The 26,664-nt window shown below is 34.9% G+C and overlaps 1 protein-coding gene across 3 annotated transcripts in view; it reads left to right on the top strand.

Moving 5' to 3' along the window:
* SBF2 (SET binding factor 2) overlaps window positions 1–26,664 on the top strand; it is a 558,284-nt gene that overhangs the window by 95,519 nt on the left and 436,101 nt on the right. For all 3 annotated transcript variants that reach the window (XM_057507357.1, XM_057507356.1, XM_057507359.1), the window contains exon 2: window positions 22,997–23,082. In XM_057507357.1, the coding sequence (XP_057363340.1) occupies window positions 22,997–23,082 (86 nt within the window). The remainder of the gene's footprint in view (window positions 1–22,996; window positions 23,083–26,664) is intronic.

Raw genomic sequence — 26,664 nt, 5'->3', positions numbered from 1 at the left:
TTTGTAATTCTGTCCTATGCCCTCTCTGTTATATTGAACACAGCCACTGAGATTTTTATTTTGGTTATTTTATTATTTTTATTTTTGGAATTTCCTTTTGATTTATAACCTCTATTTCCTTACTGATATTTTATATTTTTTATTTTAATAAATATTTTTATTTTCTATTTTTTCATTTGTTTCAAGAGAATTTGTGATTGATTGATGATGAATTTTTATGACAAAATCATTAAAATTCTTGTCAGATATTCCAACATCTGATTCATGTCTGATTCATCAGTTGATTGTCTTTTCTTACTCAGATTTTGATTTTCCTGATTCCTGGAATGATGGGTGATGTTTTATTATATCCTGGAAGTTTGGTTTTTAAGTTAGTCATTCTGTTTAGATTTAGCACATGGACCATGATATGATTTTGTGAGCTGTTATTCCAGTGGATGTTTAATTTTCAGAGCTTTTGGAGTGTTATTTTGGTCTTCATTTATCTGGTTCTCCCATTGGTCTATGACAGTGCTGCTGACATGGCAGAAGATGTTTCCCAGGCTGGAATGAATGCCTAATGTCTCTTGGTGGGTTAGGGGAATCTCAGACCCAGAGGACCTAAATTATGACTTAGCTTTTTTTGATCTCCAGTATTTTAAAGACGTGGTTCCACTGTCTTCTCTGCTTGCATTGTTTATGATGAGAAGTCTGTCACTATTGTTTGTTACTCAGTATATAATGGGTCTTTTTTCTCTGGTTGTTTTTAAGATTATCTCATTATATCTTTCTAAAGTAATTTGACTGTGATGGGTCTTGGTGTAGTTTTCTCCATGTTTTTTGTGTTTGGGGTTTGGTGAGCTTCTTTGTTCACTGGTTATTTTTCTCATCAAATTTGAAGAATAAAATTTCATCAACTTTGGCCATTAATACTTCAAATATTTTTCAGTCATCCCATTTGGGGACTCCTGTAACATGCATATTAAGCCAATAGAAGTTGTTCCATAGCTCAATTATGTTCTGATTTTTGGGATTTTTTTTTCAGTCAGTTTTTCCCTTTGTGTTTCATTTTGGAGAGTTTCTCTTGCTATAACTTAAAGTTCATTGATCTTTTCTGTAGTATCTAATTCATTATCCAATGTATCTTCCATGTCTTTATTCCTGAAAATATGCAACATAGCTATAATAACTTTGAATGTCCTTAATCTACTAATTTTATCATCTACATCAATTTTGACTTTGTTTCAATTGATTGATTTTATTTTTCCTCTCATTATGGCTAAAGCTTTTTTGCTGCTTTTCATGCCTGGTGGGTTTTGGCTAGATGTTAGACATTATGCATTTTAGTCTGTTGAGTGCTGGATATTTTTGTGTTCCTATAAATATTCTTAAACTTTGTTCTGGGATATAATTAAGTCACTTGGAAATAGCTTGATCTTTTTGAGGCTTGTTTTTCACTTTTGTTACGTGGGTTCACAACAGCATTTAGTCTAGGGCTGATTTTTCCGCACTGTTGAGGCAATACCATTCTGAATTCTCTGCCTGACGCCCATGGAATTAAGGCAGTTTTTTCTTCTTTTTTGTCCTTTTGGCTTTTGGGAACACACCTATTCCTAGTCTTGGTGAGCTCTGGGGATCGTTCTGCCTGTTCCTTTTGTGTGGTTTATTCCCTAACCTCAGGTGGTTTTTCTCACACTTAGTACTAATCAGTACTCAGCTAAAGACTCAGAAAGACCCTCTGCAGATCTCTTTTCCTACGAATCTCTTTCTCTTTGGTACTTTACCCTGCGAACTCTACCTTCCTTGGCTTTCCTGAACTTCCACCTCAGCTCAGCTCAGGGAGACTGCTGGACTCCTCTTAGATTCCCCTTTTTGTCTACAGTCTGGAAACTCACGAGGTAGTAAGCTGGGGCAATTGTAGGACTCACTTAGTTTGTTTACTTTCTCTCAGGTTTAACTCTTCTCTACTGCTTGGTATCAGTGAAAACCATTGTTTCCTATATTTTTGTCTGTATTTTCTCACTTGTTGAAGATAGGAGGATAAATTCAGTCCTTGTTGCTTCCAAAGTGGGTGATGTGGAAGTTCCTAAAGTAATGGTTTTGCACTATTTTATTATGCAGCCAGTGGGAGAATCATTGGGTAGTTTTGATCAAGAGAGTTAGCATGATAGACTTGGGCTTTGCAGTGCTTATTTCCATGCTGCCAGAAGTTTGAACATTTTGGGGTGAAAAGAGGCAAGAAGCAGGGAGATGATGAGGGTATGGCTATCATCTAGGTGAAAGTTGATGAGAGTTTAAACTATTAGAGTGATTGTGAACGATGCTGGGGGTGGAGCACATTTACTGGTGGGTAGAGATATCAACTTGAAGAGGATTTTGTTTTTAAAATACTGGTATATGTTTTATGGTCTTTACAACATTTCAGACTGCCAGTTCTTCCTTAATTGCTATTAAAGAAGGCATTTTATTCTGTTAGACAATGCAGTCTGAAGAACTTTATCAAAAGTACTAAATCATGTATTTAATTTTAATTTGTACTCTTTTCTATTTTTCTTAGTCTTGACATTTACCCTCTAAATTACTGGATTTATACATTATCAGTGAATTAGGAGCTTAATAGAGACTAAAGTTGTGTAGCTTTTATTGATTTATTTCTAATAGTAGACCTTGTTCTCTATGTATTCTGTTAACTTTTAAAATGCATTATTTTTCACTCCTGTGAAAGCCTGTGGGCTCTTTGCTAAGTTTAACTCCCCCCCCAAAATAATAATAATTTGTGTGTTCCAAATAAACTTTTTGAATAATAGGGGATTATACTAGAAAATCGGAAAATCACATTACATTCCTACCTAAATTTTTGAATAACCACAACAAGACTAGTTTCAGTCAGTTGAAATAAACAGACTTCTTTGATTAAGTACCAAAAGGACCAAATATGAAAGCCTTTTGTGGAATGATTTCCTGCATGCTTTCTTTTCAGTGGATGAACAGTTTTTATTTTCCTTATCCTTTGAAAACTGGTCTGTACTGGCACAATTAGGTCTACTTATTTTAGTGAGCTTTCATTTTGTTGGGTGATTATTTTCTCAGTATAACAAGTCTTCTGGTAAACAAGAAGACAACATTAAAAAAAATTATTATTTGCTAAAAAGCAGATTTTTACAAATCAAGGATAGTAAGCTTGTGTCCTGCAAGTTGAATATGACCCTCATCTTAATTTCACCTTTGAACAGGTAAATTAAATTTATGTTGATCAGCTTCTACCCTGTGAAGATGAGTAAGTCAATTACATGTACCTGAAAATTTAGAATTTCTCATTTTCAAGCACTGCACTTTTGCTTTGGTCATTTCCCCTGAGGTAATATTCTCAGTGAAGGAGAGAACAGGTGCTTGGCACAATGCTGAAATTCCGAGTAGATTTGTCTGAGACACAATGGGATAGAAGGACTGGTCCCAGTGTCAGTAAGTTGCTATATAGCATGTTTTGACTAAAACTTTTTTCCCTGTTGAAATTTTTACTCCATTTGAACAAATAAAAAATTTTAATCAGATTTGTGCCAGTATTGATGACTTTTTTTGGAAAGTATTTTCTGGAGGAACTCCCTGAACAATTTTTTTTAGTTTAACACAATGAAAACTCTTCCATTTTTCCAATTTTTGTTTTTATTTAACTGAAACTGTTTTTATTGTGGGTTTGTCAACACCCATCAAGCTGTTAACTTAAAATGGACACATTTTATGGTATATATGCCATATGCCCTAACTAAAAGAAAGAAAAATTGAATGATATACATAAAAATCAAGTAACAGACATAAGATCTAAAAAATGAGTGTGCTGGATTAAAGAAATTTAACAGGTATAATGAGTCTGAAACATCTTTTGTACAAGTACAGGATAGTATCAAAACATGTTAAAAAAGATTTGTATGTCTCATTCAAAAGTAACTCCATAAATCAAGAGTCCTGTAGTCATCAAATGACCTAATCCAACTCCAGGTTTCACTGTTCATAGCACAGTTATCGGGGGCAACAGTTCTCTACACTGATCAGTTACACCAGCTCAGTAATCTCAAGTATTATATTCAGCTCAGAGTACTATTCAAACTGGCACACACTCATTTTGTTATAATCATCATGGTATCATCATTATCATAAACATTTGTATAGTGTTTACCATGTACCAAACACTTGTTGAAACACTATACATCTATATGAACTCATGTCTTTCCTCACAAGAACTCTTAAGAGTTCTCCCATTTATGCAAGGGAGAAAATGAAGCACAGAGAGGTAATGCAATTTTCCCAGGGTTGTGTTAACAAGTAAATTGGATTAAAGATTAGAATGCAGGTAGTCTGGATCCCAATCTATGTTCATAACCATGTGAATAAAATATATTGGGATCTGTGGGACAAATTGAGAATATTTAGAGTTGAAAAAGAGAAGCTTGGAGCATGGAGGGAGAGGTGTGGAGAAGGGGGAAGGAGACAAGATTTTTTGTTAGTTATATTCAAATATTTGAAGGACTAGCATGTAGAAATAGGACTGAATTTATCCAATATCCCCAAGAAGGAGAACTGTGTGACCGACAGATAGATATTATAACAAAATGGATTTTTTTCTCTAGGTTTTCTTTCATGTCAACAAAATGAAATGCATGTTAATGTAATGAAATATTTATTACCAAATATTTTTGTTTCCTAGGGCTGCTGTAACAAAAGTACTACAAATGGGGTAGCTTAAAACAACAGAAATTTATTCTCATAGTTTTAGTGACTGGAAAACCAAAATCAAGGTGTCTACAAGTTGGTTCTTTCTGGAAAGTTCTGAGGGAGAATCTGTTCCATGCTTCTTCCTAGCTTTTGGTGGTTGCCTACAATTCTTGGCATTCTTTCACTTGGAACTGTAACACACTAGTCTCTGCTTTTGTCTTCACATGGTGTTTTCCCTGCATGTCTGTCTGTATCTCCAGCTCTTTTTATTATCAGGGCACCAGTCATTGGGTTAGGGCCCATTCCAATCCAGTATGACCTCATCTCGACTAAGTACATCTTGTAAGACCTTATTTCCAAATAACGTATCATTCTGAGTCTCCAGGTAGATATGAATCTTTGGCGTACACTGTTTAACCTAGTACACCTAGTAATTATATATGTTTCCTATCTTCTGGGGCTTAGGAAGAGTTTAGATTATTCAAATTCATCTAAATATACCTAACTATTTCAATTAAAAAGCAAAAGGTATTTATAAAGAGAGCCAGAAAAGAGAAATACTTATTCTCCTTAAATTTTAACAGACACAGTTGTCTTCTCAGTTTTTTTCATATAATGTATTTAATGCCATTTTAAAAAAATAAATAGATTGGTTATGACTAGTTAGTTTGTCACAAAGATCTTCTGTGGTAATCATCCCAAAATAGAATAGGCTGCCTTGAGATACTGCACACTTGTGTCACAATATCTATCCAAACATTGACTAGAAGAGAATGTTCAAATGTAGGGAGAACTATTATAGGAGGAAAGGTTTATAGATGTGTTGTACCAGGACTCTCCTTTTCATAGATTTGATCCATTCCATTCTGACTTATAGACAAAATTTAGAGAAGATGTATTTCTCCCAGTTTGTCTTAAATCTGGTAGCAGAAGTATAAACACCACTGCAGTGTAAAAAAACAAAATTTCCATCACTCAAAAAAAATAGTTTGCCCTCCTTTCACTCAAATCAATTCCAAATACCCATTCCCAGCCCTGGGAAACTACTCATCTACTTTCAATCACTAGAGTTTAGAGTTGTCTTTTCTGCAATTTTATATGAGCAGAATCCTACAGTATGTACTTGTGTTTGACTTCTTTTGTTCAGCACAACTGTTTGCGGATTTATCCATGTTGTTGCAAATATCAGCAGGCTTTTTCCTTTTCAGTGCTGAATAATATTCTGTTTCATGGATATACCACATTTTAAAAATTCATTTATGTGTTAGTGGCCCTAAATATTTCATGGTTTTTGATGGTATGGCATATATTATATATATATATATATATATATATATATATATATGTGTGTGTGTGTGTATTATATATATATTATTGAGGTATCATTGATATGCCATCTTATGCTCAGGTTTCACATGAACAACATTGTGGTTACTACATTCCCCCCTATTATCAAGGCCTCACCCCATACTCCATAACAGTCACTGTCCATCAGCATAGTAAGATGTTATAGAGTCACTACTTGTCTTCTCTATGCTATACTGCCTTCCCCGTGTCCCCCTATCTTATGTGCGCTAATCATAATACCCCTTAATCCCCTTATCCCTCCCTTCCCACCCACCCTCTCCAACCCCTTTCCTTTGGTAACTGCTAGTCCATTCTTGGGTTCTGTGAGTCTGCTGTTGTTTTGTTCCTTCAGTTTTGTTTTGTTGTTATACTCCACAGATAAGTGAAATCATTTGGTACTTGTCTTTTTCCACCTGGCTTATTTCACAGTGCAATACCCTCTAGCTCCATCCATGTTGTTGCAAATGGTAGGATTTGTTTTCTTCTTATGGCTGAATAATATTCCATTGTGTATGTGTACCACTGGCTTACAATAAAAAAATTTTTTTATGTTTATTGCTAGTACATAGAAATATCTAGTATATAGGAACACATTCTTTTTTTAAAATATTGACTATTTAAGGTCTTGCTATACTCATTTATTAGTTCTAGTACCTTTTTAAAGATTTCTTAGGGTTTTTATAGGTTATCTGCAAATAAAAACAACAATATTTCTTCTACTTTTCCCATCTGTTATATCTTTTATGTCTTTTTTTTATTTTTTTGCTTTATTGCACTGGTTACGACTTTGAGTACAATGTTGAATAGAAATCATAATAGTGGCCATATTTTTTCTGAATTTTAATGGGAAAACACTCAGTCTTTAACAGAGTGTGTGATGTTAGCCATAGGCTTTTTATAAATGTTCTCTGTCATATAGAAGAAGTTTCATTTGTACTTTGCTGAGTGTTTTTATTGTGAATGGGTATCAAATTCTGTCAAATGCTTTTTCTACTTTTAGAGATAGGCATGTGATTTTTCTTTTATTGTCTGTTAATATGATTTATTTATTGGTTCTGTTGGCTCTACTATATTGCCTTGATTTCTGTAGTTTTATTGTAAACTTTTAATTTAGGTAGCGTTAAGTCCTTTCATGCTCAGTTTTGATTCTACACCCTGTAGTTTCTCGAGGATAGACTTTGGTTATAGGCTGCAGCAGCAGTTTTAGTCCTTGTTGCAGAAGTGTTATCCTTATTCTTCTGTTTCCAGCTGCTGTTCTCAGATTGACTGTTTGCCTTTCCAATCAATAATTCTTGGCTACTTTGGGATTCTCCTATTCTCATGTCTTCTGTTCTCAAGCCTTTATTGTCGCTTCATTCTTATTCCAGTACAAATGTGGGTACTTTGCAAGTCTTGTGGATGTTAATGGTTTTCTTCTAACCTTTTCACCTAGTTATATTGTTCTGTTGTCAACAACCATTTGGTTGTGCTGTTCTTGTTTTAAAAATTGTGGTAAAAAATGCATAATAAAAATTTTACCATCTTAAACATTTTTAAGTGTACAGTACAGTAGCATTAATTACTATGTATGTACCATATAGTACATTGTTTCCAACAGTTTCTTCATCTTGCAAAATGGAATCTGTATGTCCATTGAACAATTCTCACCTTTAACCTGCTTCACCAAGCCCTTGGCAACTGCCATTATACTTTCTGTTTCTAAGAGTTTGACTGCTTTACATACCACATGAAAATAGAATCATGTGGTATTTGTCTTTTTGTGACTGGCTAATTTAACTTAGCCTAATGTCCTCAAAATTCATCTATATTGTAGCATATGACAGAATTCCCTTCTCTTTAAAGATTGAATAATATTCCATTGTTTGTATATAATGCATTTTCTTTATTCATCTGTTAATGGATGTTTTGGTTGCTTTCACTTCTTGGTTCTTGTAAATAATGTTGTAGTGGACATGGTTGTGCAAATACTTCTTTGAGATCCTGTTTTCAGTTCTTTTGAATGCATACCCAGAAGTAGGATTGCTGTATCCTATGGTAATACTGTTTTATATTTTTTAAGGAAACTCTGTACTCTTTTCCCTAATGGCTGTACCATTTTATATTCTAACCAACAGTGCACAAGGGTTGCATTTTCTCTACATCCTTGCCAGTACTTGTTATTTTCTGGGACTTTGATAGTGGTTTTTTAAATCTGTATGGGGTGACATCTCTGTGCTTTTGATTTGCATTTCTCAAATCATTAGTTATTTTGAACATCTTTTCATATACCTATTGATCATTTGTATGCCTTCTTGACAGAAATGTCTATTCAACTCTTGCCTATTTTTGATTGGATTATTTGAGGGTTTTGTTGTTGGAGTTCTTTTGTATTCTTGATATTAACCCCTTATCAGATGAATGACTTAGAAATATCTTCTCCCATTATGCAGGTTGTGTTTCAGTGTGTTGGTTCTTTTGCTGTGCAGAAGGTTTTAAATTTGATATAGTCCCATTTGCCTATTTTTCCTTGTGTTGTTTGTGCTTTCGGTGTCACATCTGAGAAATCATTGCCAAATCCAGTGTCATGAAACTTTTTCCCTATGTTTTCTTCTAGGTGTTTTATAGTTTTAGGTCTTAGGTTTTTGGTCTTTAATCCATTTTTAGATAATTTTTACATGCGGTGTAATGTAAAATTCAAACTTGATTCTTTTGCATGTTGATACCAAGTTTTCCCAGCACTGTTTGTTGAAGAGACTATCCTCTCTCCATTGTGTAGCCTTGGCACCTTTGACTCATATATATGAGGATTTATTTCTGAGTTTTCTATTCTGTTCTGTTGGTTTTATGTCTGTCTTTATGCCAATTCACTTGTGCTGTCTTAATGCTATTTTAGTCATTTATTTAGGTACAACTGATATATAACATTTTATTAATTTTAGGTGTATATGATTCTGTTTGTATGTATTGAGAAATGATCACCATGATAAGTCTAGTTTCTTGTGAGAACTATTAAGGTTTATTGTCTTAACAACTTTGAAATATGTCATACAGTATTATTAATTGTATTCAGCATGCTGTATTTTATGTCCCTAGGACTTATGTCTCTTATAACTGGAATTTTGTACCTTTTGACCCAGTTCACTCATTTCTCCTATTACCCCACCCTCTGCTGTTGACAGCCATCACTCTGTTCTCTATTATTTGTGAGCTAAGATTATTTTTATTATTATTATTTTTTGGATTCTACATGTGAGATCATACAATATTTGTCTTTGTCTGACTTACTTCACTTAGCATAATGCCCTCACGGCCCATCCATGTCATAAATGGCAAGAGTTCCTTGTTTTTTTATGTCTGAATATGTTCCATTGTACACACACACACACACACACACACACACACACACACACACACTGTTTTCTTTATTCATTTACCTGCTGACAGACACTTAGGTTTGCTTCCATTTTCTTGGCTATGTAAATAATGCTGCAGTGAACATGGGGATGCATATATCTTTTTGAGTTAGTGTTTTCATTTAAATACCCTGAAGTAGGATTGATGAATCATATGGTAGTTTGGTTTTTAATTTTTTGAGGAAACTTTGTATATTTTTTACAGTGGCTGCACCAATTTACATCCTTATTAATAGTGCATGAGGAATCCCTTTTCTCCACATCCTCATCAACACTGGTTATTTCTTGTCTTTTTCATAATAGCCATTCTAACAGGTGTGAAGTGATATTTCATCATAGCTTTGATATGCATTTCCCTTTTCCCTGATGATCAGTGATTCTGCCCACCTTTTCACGTACCTGTTTTCCATCTGTACGTCTTCTTTGGAAAAATGTCTGTTGAGAGCCTCTGCCCATTTTAAAAAATGAGATTGTTTATTTTTTGCTGTAAGTTGTATGAGTTCTTTGTATATTTTAGATATTAACCCCTTGTCAGATATATGACTTGAAAGTATTTTCTCCCACTTGGTACGTTACCTTCTCATTAGTGGTTTTTTCCTTTGCTGTGCAGAAGCTTTTTAGTTTGATGTAGTCCTGCTTGTTTATTTTTGCCTCTTTTACCTTTGTTTTCGGTGTAAAATCCAAAAAAATCATTGCTAAGACCAGTGTCAAGGACCTTACTGCCTATATTTTTTTCTATGAGTTTTATGATATCAGGTCTTACGATCAAGGCTTAAATCCATTTTGAGTTGATTTTTGTGTGTGGTGTAAGATAATAGTCTGGTTTCATGTTTTTTTGTTTGTGTGCATGTGGCTGTCCAGTTTTCCAGCACAATTTATTGAAGATATTGCTCTTTCCCATTGTACAGTCTTGGCTCCTTTGTTGTAAAATAATCAAACATAATGGAATAGGTTGATTTCTGGACTCTCTATTCTGTTTCATTATCTGTGTTTCCATTTTTATGTCAATACTATACTGTTTGGATTATAATAGTTTTGAAATAGAGTTTGCAATCATGGAGTGTGTTACCTCCAGCATACTTCTTTCTCAAGATTACTGTGGCTATTCATGGTCTTTTGTGGTTATATAGATTTTAGGATTATTCATTCTATTTCAGTGAAAAATGCCATTAAAATTTTGACAGGATTGCACTAAATGTGTAGATGGCTTTAGGTAATATGAACACTTTAACAGTATTAACTCTTCCAACCCATAAGTATGGAATATCTTTCCATTTATTTGTGTCTCTTTCAATGTCTTTTATTATTGTTTTATAGTTTTCAGACTACAGGTCTTTTACCTCCTTGGTTAAATTTATTCCAAGATAGTTTCTTTTTTTATGTAATTGTAAATAAGATTCTTTTCTTTTTCTTTTTTTAATTAAGATATCTGATATACACTCTTATTAAGTTTTCACATAAAAAACATTGTGGTTAATACATTTACCCATATTATCAAGTCACCCATATCCCATTGAAGTCACAGTCTATCAGTATAGTAAGCTGCCACAGAGTCACTACTTGTCTTGCCTGTGCTACACTGTCTTTCCTGAGATTCCCACACACAACATATGTAACAATCATAATACTTCTCAATCCCCTTCTTCCTCCCTCCCCATCCACCCTCCCCCACCTCTCCCCTTTGGTAGTCTATGAGGCTGCTCTTGGTTTTGTTCTTTCAGTTTTGCTTCCTTATTATGCTCCACAAATGAGGGAAATAATTTGGCACTTGGCTTTCTCTGCCTGGCTTATTTCACTGAGCATAATATCCTCTAGTTCCATCCGTGTTGTTGCAAATGGTAGGATTTGTTTTCTTCTTATGGCTGAATAATATTCCATTGTACATATTTACCACATCTTCTTTATCTATTCATCTACTGATAGACACTTAAGTTGCTTCCCTATCTTGGCTATTGTAAATAGTGTTGCAATAAACATAGGGGTGCATATGTCTTTTTGAATCTGAGATCTTGTTTCCTTTGGGGAAATTCCTAGAAATTTCTGAGTCGAATGGTATATCTATTTTCAGTTTTTTGAGGAACCTCCATATTGCTTCCCACAGTGGTTGAACTAGCTTACATTCCCACCAGCAGTATAGGAGGGTTCCCCATTCTCCACATCCTCACCAGCATTTGTTGTTGATTGTCTTTTGGATGTTGGCCATCCTAACTGGTGTGAGGTGATCTCATTGTGGTTTTAATTTGCATTTCCCTGCAATTAGTGATGAGGAGCATCTTTTCATGTGCCTGTTGGTCATCTGAATTTCTTCTTTGGGGGTGTCTGTTCATATACTCTGCCCATTTTTAATTGGGTTATTTGCTTTTTAGTTGTTGAGGGATGTGAGCTCTTTATATATTTTGGATGTTAATCCCTTGTCAGATATATTGTTTACAAATACATTCTCCCATGCTGTAAGATGTCTTTTTGTCCTACTGATGGTGTCCTTTGCTGTATAGAAGCTTTTTAGCTTGATGTAGTCCCATTTGTTCATTTTTGCTTTAGTTTCCTTTGCCTGAGCAGATGTATTAAAAAAAAACTCTCATTTTTATTCAGGAGATTTTTGCCTATGTTGTCTTCTAAGAGTTTTATGGTTCCATGACTTACATTCAAGTCTTTGATCCATTTTGAGTTTACTTTTGTATATGGTGTTAGACAATAATCTGGTTTCATTCTCTTACTTGTAGCTGTCTGGTTTTGCCAACATCAGTTGTTGAAGAGGCTGTTTTTTCCCCATTTTATGTCCATGCTCCTTTATCATATATTAATTGACCTTATATGCTTGGTTTATATCTGGGCTGTCTATTCTGTTCCATTGATCTATGGATCTGTTCTTGTGCCAGTACCAAATTGTCTTGATTACTGTGGCTTTGTAGTAGAGCTTGAAGTCAGGGAGAGTAAACCACCCCCCTCACTTTATTCTTCCTTCTCAGGATTGCTTTGGCTATTTGGGTGGGGTCTTTTGTGGTTCCATATGAATTTTAGAACTATTTGCTCTAGTTTATTGAAGAATACTGTTGGTATTTTGATAGGGATTGCATTGAATCTATAGATTGCTTTAGATAGGATGGCCATTTTGACAGCATTAATTCTTCCTATCCAGGAGCACGGGATGTATTTCCATTTATTGGTATCTTCTTTCATTTCTTTCATGAGTGTCTTGTACTTTTCAGGGTATAGGTCTTTCACTTCCTTGGTTAGGTTTATTCCTAGGTATTGTATTCTTTCTGATGCAGTTGTGATTGGAATTGCTTTCCTGATTTCTCTTTCTCCTAGTTCATCATTAGTATATAGGAATGCAACAGATTTTTGTGTATTCATTTTGTATCCTGCAACTTTGCTGAATTCAGGTATTAGATCTAGTAGTTTTGGGGGTGGATTCTTTAGAGTTTTATGTACAATATCATGTCATCTGCAAAAAGTGACAGTTTAACTTCTTCCTTACCAGTCTAGATGCCTTTAATTTCTTTGTGTTGTCAGATTGCCATGGCTAGGACCTCCAGAACTATGTTGAATGAAAGTGGTGAGAGTGGGCTTCCTTGTCTTGTTCCTAATCTTGAAGGAAACGCTTTCAGCTTCTTGCTGTTAAGTAGGGTGTTGACTGTGGGTCTGTCATATATGGCCTTTATTATGTTAAGTTACTTGCCTTCTATACCCATTTTGTTGAGGGTTTTTATCATGAATTGATGTTGAATTTTGTTGAATTCTTTTTCAGCATCTGTGGAGATGATTGTGTGGTTTTTATCCTTTTTGTTGATGTGGTATATGACATTGATGGATTTTTGAATATTCTACCATCCTTGCATCTCGGGAATAAATCCTAGTTCATGATGGATGATCTTTTTGATGTATTTTTGAATTCGATTTGTTAATATTTTGTTGAATATTTTTGCATCAATGTTCATCATGTATGTGGTCTGTAATTTTCTTTTTTTGTGGTGTCTTTTCCTGTCTTTTTGTGTTAGAGTGATGCTGGCCTCATAGAATGAGTTTGGAAATATTCCCTTCTTTTCTGCTTTTTGGTAATCTTTAAGGAGGAAGGGCATTAGGTCTTCCCTAAATGTTTGATAAAATTCAGCTGAGGAGCCATCTGGTTCAGTAGTTCTGTTCTTAGATAGTGTTTTTATTGCCAATCCAATTTTGTTGCTCGTAATGGGTTTGTTCAGATTTTCTATTTTTTCCTGGGTGTCTTGGAAGGTTGTATTTTTCTAGAAAGTTGTCCATTTCTTCTAGGTTATCCAGTTTTTTAGCATATAATTTTCATAATATTCTCTAATAATTCTTTGTATTTCTGTTGTGTCTGTAGTGATTTTTCCTGTCTCATTTCTGATTCTGTTTATGTATGTAGACTCATTCTTTTTCTTGATAAATCTGGCTAGGGGTTTATCTGTTTGGTTTATTTTCTTGAACGAGCTCCTGCTTTCATTGATTCTTTCTATTGTTTTATTCTTCTTGATTTTATTTATTTCTGCTCTAATCTTTATTATGTCCCTTCTTCTAAAGACTTTGGGCCTCATTTGTTCTTCTTTTTCTAGTTTCATTAATTGTTAGTTTAGACTGTTTATATGGGATTCTTCTTTCCTGAGGTAAGCCTGTATTGTAGTATACTTCCCTCTTAGCACGGCCTTCCCTGCATCCCACCGATTTTGCGGTGTTGAATTGTTGTTGTCATTTGTCTCTATATATTGCTTCATCTCTGTTTTTATTTGGTCATCAATCCATTGGTTATTTAGGAGCATGTTGTTAAGCCTCCATGTATTTGTGGGGTTTTTTGTTTTCTTTGGATAATTTATTTCTAGTTTTATACCTTTGTTGTCTGATAAGCTGGTTGGTACAATTTCAATCCTTCTGAATTCAGGGAAGCTCTTTTTGTAGCCTCTTCTATGATCTATTCTTGAAAATGTTCCATGTGCACTTGAGAAGTATGTGTACCTGCTGCTTTTGGGTAGAATGTTCTTTAGATACCTGTTAAGTCCATTTGTTCTAATGTATCGTTCAGTGTGTCTATTTCCTTATTAATTTTCTGTCTGGTTGAACACTCTATTGGTGTGAGTTGTGTGTTAAAGTCTCCTTAAATGGAAATGTTGCAATCTGTTTCCCCCTTTAATTCTGTTAGTATTTGTTTCACATATATAGGTGCACTTGTGTTGTGTGCATAGATATTTATAATGGTTAAATCCTCTTGTTGGATTGACCCCTTTATCATTTTGTAATATCCTTCTTTGTCTCTTGTTACTTTCTTTGTTTTGAAGTCTGTTTTGTCTGACACCAGTACTGCAACTCCTGCTTTTTTCTCCCTATTATTTGCATGAAATATCTTTTTCCATCTTTCAGTCTGGTATGTCTTTGGGTTTGAAGTAAATCTCTTTTAGGCAGCATATAGATGGGTCTTGTTTTTTTTTATCCATTAAGTAACTCTCTGTCTTTTGATTGGTGCATTCAGTTTATTTACATTTAGGGTGATTAATGATAGGTATGTACTGAACTGCCATTGCAGGCTTTATATTTGTGGTTATCAAAGGTTCAAGGGTAACTTCTCTAACTTAACTCACTTGGTATACTATTACAAACACAGTCTAAAAGTTCTTTATTTTTTCCCTCCTTTTTGCTTTTCTCCATTCTTTATATATTAGGTATCATATTTTGTACTCTTTGTCTATCCCTTGACTTACTTAGAGGGTAGTTGATTTAATTTTGCATTTGCTTAGTAATTAATTGGTCTACTTTCTTTACTGTGGTTTTATTTTCTCTGGTCACTGCTGTTTAGCCTTAGGAACACTTCCATCTCTCCAAAATACACCATAGAGACAGTTTGTAAATCCAACTTTTGCTAATATGAAAATTGTCTAACCCCTCCTTCCGATTTTAAGTATAATTTTGCTTGGTAGAGTATTCTTCGTTTAAGGTCCTTCTGCTTCATTGCATTTAATATATCATGCTAATCCCTTCTGGTCTGTAAGGTTTCTGCTGAGAAGTCTGATGGGTTTTCCTTTATATGTGATCTGTTTTCTCTCTCTGGCTGCTTTTAATAGTCTGTCCTTATCCTTGTTCTTTGCCATTTTATCTTGTTGTTGTCTTCCTTGGGTCCCTTGTGTTGGGTGATCTGCGCACCTCCATGTCCTGAGAGGTTATCTCCTTCCCCAGATAGGGGAAGTTTTCAGAAAATACCTACTCAAAGATACTTTCTATCCTTTTTTACTCTCTCTTCTTCTTCTGGTACCCCTATAATGGAAATATTGTTTTGTTTGGTTTGTCACAGAGTTTTCTTAATATTCTTTTATTCCTAGAGTTCCTTTTTTCTCTCTGTGCCTCAGCTTCTTTGTATTCCTGTTGTCTAATTTCTATTGCATTTACCGTCTCCTGTCTCCTGTATTTCATCTAGTCTGCTTTTAAATCCTTTCATTGTATGTTTCATTTTAGATATTGTATTTTTCAAAGTTTATTTCTCATTTTTTAATTCCTCCCTTAGGTCTTGAATATTTTTCTGTAGCTCCATGAGCATGTTTATGTTTTTTATTTTGAAATCTCTTTCAGGAAGATTGCTGAGCTCCATTTCACTTGGCCCTCTTTCTGTTTTTTGTGGGATTTTGGTTTGAACCAGGTTCCTTTGACATTTCATATTTGTAGTTGGTGCCCTCTAGTGCTCAGAAGCTCTAGTCTCTGGAGCTTCTCAGCCTGTGGAGCAATGCTGAGGGTCTCAGGAAAGCGACGCTGGTGCCTGCTGGGAGGAAAGACCTCTTTCCTGCTTCCCAGCTGCAGTGCCTGTCTCCATTGCCAGAGCTAGTAGGCTGAGCATGCAGGGAGGAGCCTCTATGCTATGCACTTGTAGATGCTGTAGGTGGGGCCGCCCTCTTGCTGGCCTGGTACTGTGGTGTTAGCAGCTGGTTTGCAAAATGGTGCTGGCCAGGAGGAAGGATCGGCTGGCTGCGTGTTGCATTGGGGGGCCTCATGGGTGCATTGCCTGCTAGGGGGATGCAGCGTCTATAGCTCCTGAAAGTTCCCAACTTGCTGGGCTGAGTGCGCCAAACAAATTTGTCCACCTGTCCTATCTCCTGTGCAGCAAGCTCTGTGCAGTCCTTGCCCTTTTAGCAGCCCTCTTGCTGTTAGGAAGTCTCTCAAAGTGCCCACCTTTCTTTTGTCCCAGCGCAGCTGGTTTTGGGTACCCGTTCTCCACAAGTGGCTGGAATCTCAGTCTCTCTAAGTATTCTGCCTATCTTAGCTTTTGAACCCCAGTAATCTCCTGTGCACCATGTAATGTAGGTTCGTGCTCCCAGAGAAGATCTCCAGAGCTAGGTGTGCAGCAGTCCTAGGCCTCCATCCCCTCCTTGCACTGTTTCTCTTCCTCCCACTGGTGAGCTGGGGTGGGGGAAGGGCTCAGGTCCCACTGGATCTCAGCTTTGGTACTTCACCCTTTTCATGAGGTCTGCTCTGTTCCCCAGGTGTAGGCAGTCTGCTGCAGCCTTCTTTCCTGTTTGCTTTTTCAGGATTAGTTGTATTTGTTATACTTTCATATTATATGTGATTTTGGGAGGTGGTGTCTGTCTCATGTTCCATGCTGCTTTCTTTACACCATTCCAATTATTTTCTTTTTCTGGTAGTTCATTATTAGTAAATGGGTATGCAACAAGTTTTTGTATATTGATTTTTTATTCTGAAACTTTACTGAATTTGTTGATTACTTCTAACACTTTTTTGGTGGAATCTTTAAGGTTTTTTTTATATATATCATGTTGTCTGCAAGTAGTGACAGTTTTACTTCTTCTCTGATTTGAATTTCTTTTTATCTTTTTCTTGTTTTATTGCTATGGCTAGGATTTCCAATGCTATGTTGAATGAGCATCTTCATCTCTTTCCTGATCCTATAGGATTAACTTTCAGCTTTTCATCATTTAGTATGATGTTAGCTGGAGATTTGTCACATATTATCTTTATTATGCTTTTATCATAAGTGGATGTTGAAATGACATTTTTTATCTTTGAGCTGAAAGTTTGTATCCTTTTACCAGTCTCTCCGTTTTCTTTCACCCTCTAGCATTATGCTAAGTGAAGTAAGCGAAAGACAAATACCCTTCAATAGTAATAGAGCTAAAGAGACTTCTGCTTTTGCATGTAAATAATAACAAATTTAGTCTATTTGGTTTATATATTTGAAATGTGTTAGCTAGTCAGAAAGTTCATACTTAAATTCCCACAGTCATTCATATATATCCTTGCACTATTAAATGGGGACTGAGTATAAACTTTGCTAAGTGTTTAAATCATTGGAAACACAAAGAATGTGTTAGAAGAGTTCATCATGCCTGAATACGTTTAGACAACTTTGAATTGCTTTTTTTAAACCATGAATTTCTACTTTTAAGATCTTTTTTCTTTTGGATACTTCGTTAATTATTTTTTTATTTTGCTTCTTTAAAAACTGATTTCTCATCATTGAACTTAAATGATGCTGCTATAATGTTAAAATAGAAAAAAGAAACATCTCTATTCCAAGTGTGGAATTTTTAGTATTTCTGTCCCTGATTTCATTAGACTCATGACCTGATTTCTAAACAATATTGTTTTCTTTCCTAATCTTTACTGTGTCATTTTACTGTGCTTACATCTGCCCTTTTATTTGCATTTCGAAAACCTCAGTTCAAGTTCTAAATATTCTCATATCAAGTTTTATCTTTCTCTCCTAGGAACCTAACATAGGTCTGACATACTGTTATTGTTGAATAAATGAATTACTATAGTAGTCTACTTGCCAGGTCTTCTGCATTTGTCTTCTTACCATTCTAACTGATTTTCTGGACCATAAAAACTAGAAGCTTGTACTGAAACTCTAGTTATGATCATTTCTTTCTTTAGTAATTCATTCTGTTTTTTGATAGTTCTCCTTCTTGCAAGTTTCTTCCTTTATACTGACTAGAAAATATCTTTTTTGAATTATGTCTTTGGCTTTAATTTGTTCCACCCTATTTTCTTCCATGTAATAGCTCTTCAAATATTTGGAGAAAGTTCTTATATGTGCTTCTTACTTTTCTTTTTATGTTTCTGACTAAATCTTTTTATGTAATTGTTTCCAGGCCCTTTACCAGTTTGAAAGTGCTTGATCTTTCAGAATGCTGCTTATTCTATTTTGGACTCTAGTAAAAAGGAATACAGATCCATTCTAGCTTAAGAGTGAGGAATGTTGTAAGACTACCTCAGAAGTTTGATGACAGATGCTATGGTGCTGCCAGAGTTTACTGGAGGTAGTACTTAAGACAGCTGCACAGCCTTTCTTCTGTGGCATATCTGTTTCTTTCTACATGTGTGTAGTGTTAATCTGCTTTTACTGGCAAGTCTCTGCCTAGAGTTTCTGCTGTTGTGTAACTGTGGTTTTACACATAACCTCCTATGGTTGCTGGAGCTTTTTCTATGTGACAGCGTATCTTGATACATCTTTTCAGATGCTCAGTCTCTTATTTTTTCTATTCAAAATTCCCTAGCAGAGAAATTTGATTTGTCTAGGGTACCTTTTACAGTCAGGTTGCTTTAGCCATAAGTTGCTTGTCAATTTTAGATGCCCTTCCCAACCTAATAGCCCCATGCATTTATTCAATAAGAATTTTATTAAGTATCTAATATATAGAATTGTTCTAAGGGTCTGGGATACATCAGTTAACAAAGCAGGTCAAAAATCATTGTTTTTATTATAGTGAGGTGGGACAGACAAGTAACTGTAATTGTAATAACCAAGTAAATGATTTAGTAATTTCATTCTGTCAAGTGAGAGAATTGGTAGTATTGTAGCTCCTGACATGACTGCTGCCCTTCCTTGAACTGTGGGTGGTGCCATTTTCATAGAAGGGCATGTGGGCCAATGACATCATAAAAAAGTCTATTGTAGATAACTTCTGATCTAGTTGTTCAGATAAACATATCATATAAAAGGATTTAGTGAATTAGTACTAGATTAGCATTTCTCAAAGGTCAGAGTCTATGTTCAAATCAAGTAGTATATACTTTCTACATCTACACTCTAAGCACACAATTTGCACACTCAAATAATAAATTTTTGTCACTGGCACAATCATCAAATACAAAGCATTCTGTTTTGTGTAAAGCAGAATATACTTCTTCACCTAATTAACCCCTAGTCATTCTTTAGTTCTTCTGCAGATACACTTCTTCCTTAGAGCTACCAGCAACTCCATACCTGTAGCATACTAGTTAGCAGCCCCAGAATGACTCTTCTGGGATCATTGGCCAAAACCAGAACAGTCCCTTTGCTGGGGGGTGGCGGATGGCTGGATCATCTTCAGTCACTTCCTAACCCATGAAACTAGGCTGGGTAGTTCGACAGCCCTACCAGGGCCCAAGGGAAAGTGGGTTACCAAACATAAAATAGGGAAAAGTGTGCCTGACTATGCCAGTATTTCCTCACCCTTCCTAAATTTGTTTTGGACACTTTGTCTAGTATACATACCTTCCACCCTCCCTCCCACCCCAAGAAAAGCCATTTCCAAATGAACTGGTGCCCTACTTAGGGTCCCCTTTTAATATATTAACTCCATTTGGTTATCATCTTTCTTGGTTTTATAATGGGATGGGAGAGTAGGGCCTGGGAAGAAAAACATGAAGGCATTGACTAATAACCAGTTCTCCTCTTTCCAGATTTAGCTGCATATAGTGCAGTGGACAATCACAGTGTCTGCTTAGCACCTCCTTTCTAGAAAGTGATCCCTTTCTTCTGAGGAATTTCTTCCTCTCCCTACCCAATCACCCAGGACCATTTAATATGTAATGCAAATAGGAACTGCTTCCACAGCCACTCTGATTGACATGACCATTTTACCTGTGATCATAAAGATCAGTCCACATGGGGATATCTAACTATAGAACAATCTTCCCTTACTGTGGCTTACTCCTCAAAGTAATATATCATCTTCTTAGCATTCTTAAATACAACTAGTATTGCCTGTAAGAATCATTATCAGATAAAGTATATGGACTTGAGAAATAAGTTTAATCATACACTAAATGCTTAAAAAGAAACAGAAAATATTTGTTCACTTTTTGTTAAGAGTGCTTTCCAAAAGTTGTTAGCCTCAGCAATTTATGTGTTTGATACTTGGAAATCAAGTTATTGTAGCTCTTCCCACATTTTATTTGTAGTGAAATACTTTTTTACCATTTTTATTTATGCCTTTTTCTAACCTAACTTCTCTTTTCAAACATTATCATATAACTGAAAGGCTTCTCACTCATGAATCATATTTCTGTGTACATTTATAAATGTTATAGTAGCATTTCAAACTAAGCTCTTGTGTTATTGAAGCACTGATTATCATGAAATCAGTAAATAATATTTTGCTTCTGGAGAACTTTTTAAAGTTATGCTCCTGCCTATCAGGAACTTTTCATCTTTCAAATTGACAGTAGTTGGTAGGGATGTAATGAAAATGTCAGTCTCATTCTTATACATAGAATATTTAAAAAATTGTTAAATGTCTTTTTGATGGGTCCTTTGGTTTTGTGCAGGTCTTTTAAAGATTTTCATATTCTTTAACCCAGCAGTTACATATCTATGAATTATTCTGGGTAAAAGTGATATGAAGATAAAGCTGTATATAAAAAGACACTTCATTTTTTTGAGCATTGTTTATAATAGTGAGAAACTAGAAAATGTATGTACAATATTAAAGGCCCATTGTAAAAATGTTAAGTAATAAACCAATATGTCAAGCTAGATTTAGTTTGATCCAAATTCTCTAGAAAAAATACATGTGTCCAGAAACCTTGGATAAAATTGTCTAAAATATTAACAGTAATTGTCTCCAAGTATATGATTATGGATGATTTCTTTTTTATGTTTTTATGTATTTAAAATTTTTTTCCAGTTAACATTTATTATTTTCTAATTGGTACAAATTAACACAATAAAATAGTTTTTGAGCTTAAATAAAATATATTAGATATGATTTTCAGAACTGAACAAACAATGTAGAGACACCTGGTTAAATATGAGATAATAATATGCATTTATTTTTGTTTAAAAAGTCAGAGAGATGTAAGCTTAAAACAATTTGTGAATATTACTGAATTTATTAAAGTAAACATTTAACTCAGTGTGAACTAAGTCCCAGGCATTCAGTATGCTGGGTGCTTCTAGCACATGGTACTAAACACATATGTCTTTAGATGGTACTAAAAGGAAGGAAACGCTTGTGGTCAATTCTTCTAGAAGGTTTTCCATGGTCTTGTCTTCTCTGCCAGGTTAGGTTTCCTTCTGTCATTGTACTTACCATGATGTACTCAAATTATCATTTCCTCCTAATGCATCATGAGTTCCTTGAGAATAGGAGCCATGTCTTTTTCATTTGCATACATCTGTACCTAGCCATTTGTTAAATTAGCTCTGCTTGGGATATCAGAATTGGTTGTACTTGAGATAGAGTTTGAAAAATGAGCACTTGTGATAAATCACTTTTAATTTAGTTTCCTCTCTTTTTTTTCCCCCACAAGTGGAAGTTGAATTACAGGGATGACAATGACAGATGATAGTGGGTGATTTAAAAAATTTTTTTTAACAATTTGGATCAGGTGTTCAAGGTTTCCTTAAGTTAGATGTACAAATAATCAGAGTATTGTTGCTTTTACTTCAGAGTGAGCTGGGACAGCATATAAAATATGTAAACACATGAAGCTTTTTAAAGAAGTATAGCAAAAACCAATTTAGATTTAACATGTACTTTCCATCTCCAAGTTATTCACAGATTACATGCCCAGTGTTTGATTGTAAGTTGATCCATTCTTTAGTGTCACAGGGTAATTTTATAACAATGATATAGACCACTGGTTTTCAGTCAGGAGCAGTCCCCCCCCACCCTGACCCCCAGGCCATTTGGTAATGTCTAGAGACATTTTGGTTGTAATGATGCGGTGAGTAGTAGGCTACTAGCAGTAGTGGGTTGAGGCTAAGGATGCAGATAAACATCCTATAATGCACAGGACAGTTCCCCTCTCCCCTCATCCCAACACACACAACAGTTATCAGGCCCAAAATATCAATAGTGCTGATGTTGAGAAACCCTGCCTAGACAATGGTCAAGTTCCCGGGCCATTTTTTATGGGTCAAAAATATGTTACTTATAACAGTGCTTATAACTCATAACTGAAGCTTAGTGCTAACAGTACCATTTTATTTATCACTTACAATTACTTTGTCTCCATAGAAAAATTTTTAATGTTTCAACTTTAGATACTGAGAAGATTGCTGTACTTATTGGGAACAAAGGGCATGGTAGAGATTCTAGATTTCAGTGCCTCTATTTTTCTTAGCTTTTCATATGTGTCACTCTTTTGCGAATCCATCAGATAGGGATTGCCTATCATTTCAATATTTTGTTTAGAAGGTAAATACTTTTATGCCTTTAAAAACTTGAACATTTTTAGTCAACATATTGGTTTGTTCAACAAATACTCATTAAGAAGCAAGTATTAATATAATGAGTATTCAGATTTTTTAGTATTCTATAACTAATTCACTTTGATTTTATTAATAGGGTCAGGAGCAGGTCTGGGGAAAATAATCCAGAGATTTCCACAGAAGGACTGGGATGACACGCCTTTTCCACAGGGAATTGAATTGGTAAGTTGGTGTTGTACTGTTGTACTTTTATAATAATACTTCTGATGTTATATTTATGGTTATATTTATATCACAGTTGCTATTAAATAATTTGGTGATTTAACTGTAATATATTACTAGAAATAATCCCCACTCTCTGTCCCCAAGTACAGTAATTTTTTTTAATTGAAGTACATACAATAAAATATACAAATCTTAATGTACAGATTGATGAATTTTTGACATTAACTATTACCCAGATTCAAGATGCAAACATTCTCACTAATGTTTCCCCTACTCACCTATTTCACCCATCCCCCCGCCCACCCTCCCTTATGGCAACCAACGGTCTGTTCTCTGTGTCTAAGTACAGTAATCTCTTGAACGTATTGATTTTGGAATGCCTGTTTTGCTGTTCTTTTCCCCTTTAAACTTTTCTCTGAAGGTGAAGTTGATGATCTTTACATACGTGGAAGCTGAAAAAATTCCTGATTCTTTAGTCAAAACCTTAGCCTAGTAGCTTCAGTGATAGTGTGTCACTAAACAAATATTTTTTTTTTTTCTGAAAATTTCTAAGTTATTGTTTTGGTGGAAACAGAACAAAAAACGGACAGAAAACTAAAGGTTGGTTTAGTGGTTTCCAGTCTTGTTGAGTTTGGTCTTGAAATCACAAATCTGAATTCTTTCTTTTTAGTTATAGGTCTTTATAATAGTGCAATTCAACTGCTTTATTTTTGTCAGCCATTTTAAAGAAATTTAATGGTTGAGCGTAATTTCCAATGGCTAGGACATTTTACCTGGTGGCAGATCCATGGTGGTAAAATGAGGGACTTGGAAGATGATCACTAAAGTATTTTTCAATATGGCCATAAAGTTTTGGTTCTCAAACATACCAGACTGTGTGTGTGTATGCATTCATATTGTGTGTATATGTACACACACACACACACACACGCATATATGGGAAGTGTTCTTTAAAGTCCTTCTCAAGAGGACATTTGGTGTAGTGTGGTAGTGAAGAGTGCAGGCTGTGGGAAGACTGCCTGGGTTGTAATCTCAGCTGCATGGCGTGGTTTTTGACAGGTTACTTAACAGCAGCAGAATCGTCATCTGTAAAGTGAAGATAACAACAGTACTAATCTCATTGGGTTGTTGTAAAGATAAAATGGGAAAAAATACTCATAAAATGCTTAGAACAGTGTCTTCATAAAGTGTTCAATAAATGAGGTAGCTAGCTGATGAACATTAGTATTGTTATTGTTGTCACTGTCATTGCTGTTTGCAATCTTACAGAACCTCCTGCAGAGGAAGAGTTGTTCATTTTCTTGTTGTCATAGTGAGAAATACCCATTAGGAATAAAACTGATGTTGAAAAGTGTGAATTTTATCATTCTAGCTAATGACTGCCCATTTCTGCTTTGCTGAAGATAAAAGATACATCTCTGGATGCTTAACTTTGATGGTTATAACAGCTGTACAAAGGTGGCTGTGGGTTCTGTAGACCCACTTGAATTGTGGTATTAAAACTGGGGAGAAATAGTGAGGATCTAAGGAAAAGTAACTTTTTGGAGAGCTGTTGTATTGCTTTTTCTTCTCCCCCACATGTCAACAAATACTAGTAATTGGCCATATGGTATGAATAACCACATTTATTAAAGCTTTTAAACCCTCTTTCAACATCCTTTTCAGTGATGACTGAATGGGGAAAGCTTTTGGTGCTTGGGTCCTTTCAGAACTTCCTTCACATCAAGGTGTGGAGGGATATAAATTACCTCAACTTGACAGTATAAACAGTGAACCACCTTCATAAGTTTTCAAGAACAACAGACATCATTGGGGCAGATAAATATCATGATTTGGCACTAGCTCTTTAGCTATGACAGAGAGGGGATAATTTTTGTGTTTTGAAAGGTAAGGGAATAGATACTGTGATCCCTCTGATATTTCTCCAGTAATGAGGGAGGACATGTTGATTTTACTACTTAGAAAACGGTATTTTTTGTTTGTATGGCAGACATTCCCATGTTCAAGTGTTGTCAATCTCTCTCCAATAACAAGCAGAGTCCTGTGCTGCTGAATAGTAAAATGGAGGTGCTAAGAGGTAGACAGAACTTGTCCTCAACTAAGATTTTCCTAGATCACTTCTTGGCTGATTCTTAGCAAAGCATTTCAGTAATTTTTAGGCTAGTTAATATTTCAAGAATATTTGATCTGCTGGATTACATTGGGATTTCATTCTCCTTTTAATTTTTCTATAATTCATAGCAATTCTAATCCTCTAGTATCTATTTGTGCTTTGTCAAGTACACAATAAATTTATCTAACATCTATCAAAGCCCATTTTTAAAAGAGAATCATTAACTTATATTTTTCTTGTCTTTTTATTATTTATTGTTTTGTGTTATACTTCATGTATTAGAGCAATGCAACTACTGTGCAAATGAACAACAGTAACTTGAATAACTGTAAAATACTGTATAATCTAGAGTAACTGCAGTAGCTTCAAGATCTAATTGGCCTAATACAATTTTAGTCTTATTGAAGGTGATCTGGCTTACCTAAGTGGTTTGTTGACTACAGGGTGGTAGTGACCCTTTTCCAAAAGTTTATAGGGCAAAAAATCTTATCCCTTCCAAGGCAGCAGAACAACTTTTAGCATATAACATTAATGTTAATATCTAACAGTTGTGTAGGACTGATAGACTATGATGAACTCACATAAATTTGATGATTGGCAGGAATATATATATAATTTAGGAATAAGTAAACTGTGGAGTAGGAAGTTTAAGCAGTTTTACTAAGGTCTAATAGCTAAGATTCAGAAAAACTAGGAGTCAAGGTCAAGTCTTTCGACTCTTAATACTAGCCAAGATCTGAAAGTATTCTAAGAGTGACTTTAAATGATGGTTAGCATTTGTATCTTAGTGTAAATGCCAGATCTGAAAACAGGGTTATAATTTGGAAGAATTGAGGCTCAGAAATGTTTAAAGAATGCTGCGTTATTGGATAGAAACCAAGTTCACTTATTTATTTTATCTGAGAACAAATCTGGGTTCAGAGATAATGTTATATTGTAATTATTTTCTTTTGCCTCATCTCCTTCCCCAGATAGCACATATCTGATGTTTATAAATTCTAACTGAAAGGTAATGTATTCAGCCTAAAGACTAAACTTTATGACTTGTGGAAAAGGATTTTAGCAATTAATTCACTAGTAAGTCAAATCCCAAATTTAATTTAAAGGATGCTGAACTTATTCTTTCTGTTTTTTATGTAAAGAATTGCCATTTTTTATTCTATTGAGAAATGCTGAACTTTAATTTGAATGGGTTTTAAAAATAAAAATATGAAAATAAGCTAAACCAAACATAATGACTGCTTTTCCCTTTCTGGGATATTTTTATCTTTTTCTTGTGCTTTTTAGGCATACATGGAAACCACAGACAGTTATATAAATAACGTTTCAGTTAATTTTAGTGACAATATTTCAAAGAAAATTTAAGAATTGTTTTGCAGAGGCATTCTATGGCTAACAATCTATTTCTGATTTGGGGAACAAATGTTTTTATTGGCTAGGTTTTGGACATCAGCAAAATAGTATTG

This window comes from Manis pentadactyla, chromosome 9 (genome assembly GCF_030020395.1).
Source record: "Manis pentadactyla isolate mManPen7 chromosome 9, mManPen7.hap1, whole genome shotgun sequence".
NCBI classification, from domain to species: Eukaryota; Metazoa; Chordata; class Mammalia; order Pholidota; family Manidae; genus Manis; species Manis pentadactyla.
The sequence above is the reverse complement of the archived record's forward strand: the minus strand, read 5'-3'. Positions and strand labels throughout refer to the sequence as shown.